At 46.1% G+C, this 8027-nt stretch overlaps 1 protein-coding gene across 1 annotated transcript; it reads right to left on the minus strand.

The window, feature by feature from the left end:
- Nucleotides 1-1679: 1679 nt before the first annotated feature.
- On the minus strand, nt 1680-3653 carry LOC129016547 (C-C motif chemokine 4). Its single transcript, XM_054455894.2, has 3 exons — nt 3344-3653; nt 2670-2784; nt 1680-2076 (listed from the first exon to the last, which is right to left on the minus strand). Exons 1-3 carry the CDS (start codon nt 3417-3419, stop codon nt 1989-1991), a joined length of 279 nt encoding a protein of 92 aa, XP_054311869.2. The 5' UTR covers nt 3420-3653; the 3' UTR covers nt 1680-1988.
- Nucleotides 3654-8027: the final 4374 nt, after the last annotated feature.

Below are 8027 nucleotides of genomic sequence, written 5' to 3' on the forward strand. Positions count from 1 at the left end.
AATCTCCAAATCTGCACCTTTTCTCCAAATCTGCACCTTAATCTTACAGACCATCCCAACTGCCCCTCCCTTCAATCTCTTTAGGCTCTGAGAACATTCTAGGAGACTGCTCTCCAACAGAACTTTCTGCAATGATGGACAGAAAGTCCATAATCCATGCTGTCTAACATGGTAACTAGCCATGTTACCAAGGGCTACTGAGCACTTGAAATGTGACTAGTGTGACTCAGGAACTAAATTTTGAATTTTATTTCATTTAATTAAATGTAATGAAAATGTAAATAGCCACTTTGGCCAGTGGCTAACATATTAGACAGCTCAGATCTAGGCAAATGAAAGCAGAAACAATGGCCAGGCACATTCTTTGCTGCTAGCCTCTTTCCACACCTGTTTTGGATAAGCTCTGCCCCCTAACCTCCTTCTCTCAGTCCCCACAGAATCTGAAAGAAGTTTCCACTGGGGCTCTGGAATGATGGGGGTCACTAAGGGCAGGACAAGGAAAGGAATTGTGTCTGTTGACCCCAGAGAAGTACAGGGCCCCAGTTCTGCTTTTGCATAGGACTAAGAACACTCGAATGATTTTCAAGGTAGTCTTTGCCTTGTCCTTACTCAACTGATCTCCCTTTTGAGGACCACAGAGGTGCATCACTAGGGAATGTGTGCAGGAAAGGGCCTCAGCTTGGGAGCTGGCACTGGCCCGGGTCCTGCTCTGCTACGCACTCACTGAGTGGCATGTGGCAAGTTACTTCCCAGGCCTTCTCCCTCAGTTTCCATAAAATGAGAGGGTTGGACCAGATGGTCTAAAGTTTCCTTTTAGCTTTAGTAGACCATGAGTCTATGTCCTGTGGATCAGGCTTTATTGTGCATGTAATTCTATTTCAGAGCCGTGTAGTCTCTGACCCATGGAATAGGCAGTTCTGATTGAAGGATAATTAAGTAGAAGTGACTTTAGGTTACTCCTGCAACACTTCCAAACAAAACGAGACCTCTATCGTTCTGTCATCATGACAACACCTCACAGTAGCTTGGGCTTTAGAGTGCTGATCTGTCAACTAACTGATCCTCATGATGATACTGACAATTGTTAGGTCCATTTTAAGTGAAAAGGCTGAGGCTCAGAGAGGGAAGGAGAGAATCTTCCAGGTGCCCAGTCCCACGATGGGTGCTTTACACATCACCTCGTAACAGCCCTTCAAAGTGGTTAATATTATCTCCATTTCACAGGTGTGAACACTGAGGTCTAATAAGGCAAGATGATTTTCCCAATGTTATGCTGATAATAAGATGATGAAGTCACTTTTCTAACTCTTCTTCCCCCTTTGCTGTGCTGCTTCCCCTATTTACAACTCCCCCCCCAAGATGTTGAAATGATAACCTCCTTTTTTAAGGCATTCTTTCATGACACTCCCCAAGCAGACCTACAATCCTCACTTCACCTCTCTGTACCTCTGTTTCCTTAACTGTGAAACTGGGGGCAACAGTCCCTACTTCATAAAGGTGTTGAAACTCTTGTTGAAAGTATGCAGTGAGATCATGTATTAAGAGCGTTCAGCCCAGAGCTCATATTAAGGACTCAGCAATTGCTCATTCTTACTGCTTTTGGAAACTGTAGCTTGCCCTACTGCCCAATAGTACCAGGCAATTCCTTTTACCCCCAAATCAAATTAAAATCACAAAGAAAATGTTTGCATTTTATTTTAAAGTTTTATTATGAAAACACATGGAATTAACGGTGTTATCCATGTATTTGCAACAGCAGAGAAACAGTGACAGTGGACCATCCCCATAGGGGACACTTATCCTTTGGCTAAACAAATGCAAATAATGGAAATAACACCTAATACAATAATACAGCACATAAAAAAGATTAAATTAAGAGAAGAGACAGGAACTGCGGAGAGGAGTCCTGAGTATGGAGGAGATGCATCTCATGGAGAAGCATCCAGGCTCAGGTGACCTTCCCTGAAGACTTCCTGTCTCTGAGCAGCTCAGTTCAGTTCCAGGTCATACACATACTCCTGGACCCAGGTCTCACTGGGATCAGCGCAGACTTGCTTGCCTCTTTTGGTTTGGAATCTGTAGAACAAGGAGCAGACAGATTAGAATCCCATGGGACCTTTGAGGTCATCTGGCTTTATCCTTTGCCTGTGGTAGGCATCTTCCTCTGCCTGACCATGGTCCAGGTGGGGCAGCTCTGGTGCATGGGATCCTTCCTGGAGCAGCACTGGAAGCAGACTCCCTGTAACTTCCACCCACTGGATTTAGCTGTGGGCCCCAGGGGTTGCCCGGATTAGGAACCAATGGGCATTGCAATCAATATGAATAGATCGCCCCATTCCCTGCCAACCTGGCAGTGACTTTTCCACATGTCTTTCTAGCATGGTTTAAGGAATTAGTCCATATCTCATGGGACCTGTCTGCCTTCCCCTGCTTCCCTGTCCTCTGGATAACTTCCTCCCCAGGAACCCCCTTCTCTCTCGGCTGCCACTCTGCCGCCTTCAGCACTTGAAAAGTGAGTTCATGACCTGTGTCCTCACTGCTCTCATGGAAGGCTTCAGCCCTGAGAGCTGTCTCCCCACTGCTCAATCACCCCCTCCCCAAAACAGGCCTCCTTTTAAAATCCAGCCCTCACCCTTGCCTCCCAGGGCAGCCCAGGGGTTGATACTCACACCACAGCTGGCTGGGAGCAGAGGCTGCTGGTCTCGTAGTAATCTACCACAAAGTTGCGAGGAAGCTTCCTCACAGTGTAAGAAAAGCAGCAGGCGGTGGGAGGGTCTGAGCCCACTGAAAGGAAAGGCCAGGGTGAGATCAACACTGCACATGGGAGCTGTTTATTTTGACTTCTAATTTTGCATCTTCATTGAGCATCCCTGTGGAGCTACCAGAACCCCAAATATGGTCCCTTGTATCCATTCCCACCTAACATGAGCAGGAGTCTTATTCTGAATAGTGGATCTTCAGAGAAGAATGAGAAAGAAATCTAGAAGATTGGAACTGGATTCAGTCTCAGAACACATTGCGCTGTCTTCATGTGACAGATGGGGAAACCAAGGCACAGAGAGGGACAGGGGCTTGCTTGAACCAGTAATTAGAGGCAGAGCCAATTCAACAGTCTGACTTCCAGCCCACGCTTTTCCTCTGCTGGTCGCTAATTCTTAAGAAAATAGGAATTTCAATGTTATTGAATATCTACTAGACTCTACATTTAGCAGCAGACTATGTGGAAATCTTCCTAGCTGCCTTTTGTCCCATCCCCAGATCCCACTGTTTGACCAGCCACAACTAGAAAAGAAGACTCTGCCTACAGCTTGACTCGAAATAGCAGCTGCAAAAGTAGACTTACTTGGTGCTGAGAGCGCTGGAGAGCAGAAGGCAGCTACTAGCATGAGGAGAGACAGGACAGTCACGTAGAGCTTCATGGTGTTGGTGGAAGAGAGGTTTTCTCAGAGGTGAGACTGCAGAACTCAGAAGCTTCAGAACCCAGCTGTGTCCTGTGCTGATACTGAGTTGGGAATCTCTCTTTATAGGGACTCTGAGGCCTAGGACAAATGTGGGGGCACAGGAGAGTGAGTGGAATTCCCATGGTAGAGATGATGTCATGGTTCCTGAAGCTAGCTGAGTGAGGAGTTCCTCTCAGCTTCTCTTCCCCAGGGCGATGTCATCAGAGAGGAAAGATGAGGGAGGTGCAGGCGAGAAGAAAAGGGAAGTGGTACAACCAAAGGCAGTGACCGAGACTGGGGAGAGAGTTGCAAACCTCAGAGGAAAAGATGAAATGTTCACACCTGCTACAAGTGGCTTGTAGACAAGAACTGTGCTGCTCTTGGTGGTTGGCACCCCCAGATGCTGGAGGGTTCATGTCAGTCTTTCCAGGCTGGCCACAAGCCTGGACCCAAGGACAAAGCAAAAGCCAGGACTCCCCCATCCCTTTCCTGTGCCTTCTTCTGCTGAGCTGAGTGCCACTGACTTTTGTGCCCTATATGTTTCCTTGGGAATGAAGAGTCCAGCATTGGATGTGCAGAGGGACCCAGTAGAGTGACTCATGAACATTTGTAACTTCTTATTGGACACTTACCATGTACCAGGCACTGGGAAAGCTGTCTTACACATATTATATCTAATCCTACCATAACCCTGAGCAGGGATGTGTAATCTCATTTTACAGATAAGGCAATTGAGGATCAGAGAGTGGTCCACTGATGTGCTCAGTGCCACAAAGCTGATGAGTAGCAATGCCAAGATTTCAATCAAGATTCATCTGACTCCAAAGTCCATTTTCTTTCCATGCTGTAGTCTCCAGAATAAACATAGAGTGTGATCACAAAGAGAAACCGTTGACTGATTGACTGCTAGGAACTATTCCACACTCAAAGACCAGTTGTACTTGGACTTAATTCAGGAAAGGGATAGGGCTAGTCTGTCCTAGAACAAGGAGGGAATGGAGAAGAAATAAAGATTTCAGGATATTTTCTTGGACCAATAAAAGAACAGGACAAAAAGAAAAAGTAAGAATCAAGTTTGGAAAACCCAGGTAGAGAAAGTTCTTCTAGTATAAAAACAAGATTGAGCTGGGTGCAGTGGCTCACACCTGTAATCCCAGCACTTTGGGAGGCCAAGGTAGGTGGATTGCTTGAGCCCAGAAGTTCGAGACCAGCCTGGGCAACATGGTGAAACCCTGTCTCTACAAAAAATACCAAAAAAAAATTGGCTGGGAGTGGTGATGCACACCTGTAGTCCCAACTGCTCAGGAGGCTGAGGTGGGAGGATCACCTGAGCCCAGGAAAGTCCAGGCTGCAGTGAGTGGTGATTGTGCCACTGCACTCCAGCTTGGGTGACAGAATGAGACCCTGTCTCAAAAATAAAGCACAGCAAAACAAAACAAAAGAGAATTGTATACCTAGTAATGAGTTTATCTATGTTACAGACAAAATGTGTAATCTAAGGATGTGGGTGTGTCCTAACCAGTCCATAGGGAACGCCCGTGCTTATGTTAAGCCCTGGCTGGTTTGACAGCTGCTGGGCACCTGTACAGAAGGTGAAGATTACAAAGGCCCTGAATACAGGAGTGTGTGAAGTTGGGCAAATGAGGGGAATGAGGATAATTGGATCAAGATCTCTATTTGCCTTTAGGTCTACTACTCTAACCCGTCTGCTCACCCCTAACCCCACTCCTCTTTGAGAAAGAAAAAAGAAGAGTAGGCCAGGAGTGGTGGCTCATGCCTGTAATCCCAGCACTTTAGGAGGCTGCAGAGGATGGATCACAAGGTCAGGAGATGGAGACCATCCTAGCTAACACGCTGAAACCCCGTCTCCACTAAAAATACAAAAAATTAGCCGGGCATGGTGATGGGCACCTGTACTCCCAGCTACTCAGGAGGCTGAGGCAGGAGAATGGCGTGAACCCAGGAGGCGGAGCTTGCAGTGAGCCGAGATCAGGCCACTACATTCCAGCCTGGGCAACAGCACAAGACTCAGTCTCAAAGACTCAGACTCGGTTTCCCAAAGATCAAGACTGTAACACCATGGCTTTTCTTTCTCTCCCTTTCTTTCTCTCTCTTTTCTTTCTCTCTTTCTTTCTTTTCTTTCTTCTTTCCTTCTTCCTTTCCTTTTTTTCTTTCTTTCTTCTTTCTTTCTCTTTCTTCTTTCTTTTTTTCTTTCTTCTCTTTCTTTCTTCATCTTTGCTTAGGCCACTATCCTAAGCAAACTAACACAGGAACAGAAAACCAAATACTGCATGTTCTCACTTATAAGTGGAAGCTAAACATTGAGTACATATGGACACAAGGGAACAGCAGGCACCAGGGCCTACTCAAGGGTGAAGTGGGAGAGGAGGGTGAGGATTTAAAAAAACTACCTATTGGGTACTCTGCTTATTACCTGGGTGATGAAATAATCTGTACACCAAACCCCCTCAACACACAATTTACGTATATAACAAACCTGCACATGTACCCCTGAACCTAAAATACGAGTTAAGAAAAAAAGGGACCTACAGCATCTGGATGCCTAGGAGGGGTTGGAGCAGCATCCTTGGGTACTTCAGGGTCATGAAATAAAGTACAAGGTCATCCTACCTCAGCATTCTCCCTCACTCCCCACCCACACACACAAGCTGCACTTCTGTCATCTGTTCTCTCCCCCTTTTCTTTGGACAGCTCTTGCTTCAAATGTTCTGATCTTCTCCAAGATGCTTGCCCCCAGCTGTAATGTTCCGTGTTCCCTGATAGCAGATGTGTTAGTACCTCTCCTGGCCTTTCCAAGTTGGTGCAGTTTCATCTTCATGCATCAAGGACCTCACTTTAAAGGAAGCAGAATGTGTCTCATGTTCTCTGGATTCACACAGACTTCATTATCTATGACATTTTTATCCAATCCAATGTACTAACCATCTGCTGTTTGTCAGGGCAGACAGAGCTGAATGACGCCCCATCCCTGCCTTCGAAGAGTTCCATGTCTAGTGATGGCATTGACAGTGACAGAAATAACTATCCCAAGAGGTGGAATAAGCTAAGTGTCATGTCAGAGGAAGAAACAAAGTGTCAGGAAGCCTGAAGGATGGAGAAGGCTGTCTATTAGCTGTAGATGAGTAGTTCCAAGTTAAGTCTCAATCCCCACTGGAGCAGCTGTCTGAATGAGCAGGGTGGAGGGGTTAGGAGGATGCCTGCTCTGGGGCTTCAGGAGAATAATGATTGATAAAATGGGCGATTAGCCATCACTGAGCCATACAATGAGTTTTTCTGTTGACTTTTGTTCCCTAGCCTTGATCTGACCTTTGGCTTATAGGGGTAAAACATTTTGATGGATCTTCATGAAGATCCTAACAATACTATGTCTGCACCAGTGGAAATCCACACTGAGAGTAAAAAGGACTTGTATCATTTTGTTCAGCAATATTAACTTACCTCCCACCCCCAACAAGATTTAGGCACTGGTGCCATTTAGAACTCCTAGAGGACAAATGTGGAGACTGGAAAGCCGAGAAGAGCCAATAAACAAATGATTCTCAAATACATGACAAAAAAGATGTTCATCTTCTCTAGAGAAACTTCCCTGACCTCTTTCCCAAGTAAACTCTGTATCCTTCCCTGTGCTCCTACAGCCTCCTGAACTACTTCCTTCTTACCACCTATCACATATTTATCTATTCATGTGGTTGCCTCCCCGACTAGAAAGTGAGCTACTTGATGCAGAAACTGTTTATGCTTATCTCCATGGAGGGGATGCAATGAGTAATATGGACTCAAGATGTGGACCCCTATATAGCCAAATGAGTAAACCAAGTACGAATGAACTGGGTGTTCTGACATTCCACCCAAAAGGTGATTCCTCAGCCCTGATAGTGTGGTACTTCCCCTTCTCCACCACCCTCAACCCACACATCCAGTAGTTTTATCATAATGGACACTATTCTTGGACTCAACTCTTTGTAGCTCAGGGTTGCAAGAAGTGACAGCAAGGGTCATCCATGGTTCCAGGGAGCTCCACTTAGAGGGCCATGCCCTCACCCCTGAGCAGGGAAGCCCTTCTGTCCCCCTCACTTGTGGTCATTTAGAGGTTTCCCCCTCCACATCCTTGACCACCACTATATTCCTAACTCCATTCTGGGCATTTTTACATTTGTCTTGTCATGTTGTCCTCAACCTCCCAGGCTGCAGACAGGCCCAGCAGCCACAGCAGTAACATGACCTTGAAAATGTCCTGGTATTTTTCATTTTCCTCAGCATATCCATGGCCTGTGGTTTTACCTGACCCCGATCTGTTTTGCCACTGTACAGAATAGGAAAGCAAAACCTAGAGAAGTGAAAAGACCTGATCAAAGTCACACAGGATGTATGTCAAAACCCAAGGCCTACAACTCCCAGTTCAGAGATGACCAGAGTCCCTCTACAGGTATGACCTTCTGAGATTACACATATAGGCAATCTCTGTTAATAACAGACTCTCAGAAGAGATTACCAAAGTGCTGAGGAGCAGGGTAGAGAGGCAGTCAATCTGGATATCCTGGCCTCTCCTAGAGTGTTGGGGAGACC

This window comes from Pongo pygmaeus, chromosome 19, assembly GCF_028885625.2.
Source record: "Pongo pygmaeus isolate AG05252 chromosome 19, NHGRI_mPonPyg2-v2.0_pri, whole genome shotgun sequence".
Classification (NCBI taxonomy): domain Eukaryota; kingdom Metazoa; phylum Chordata; class Mammalia; order Primates; family Hominidae; genus Pongo; species Pongo pygmaeus.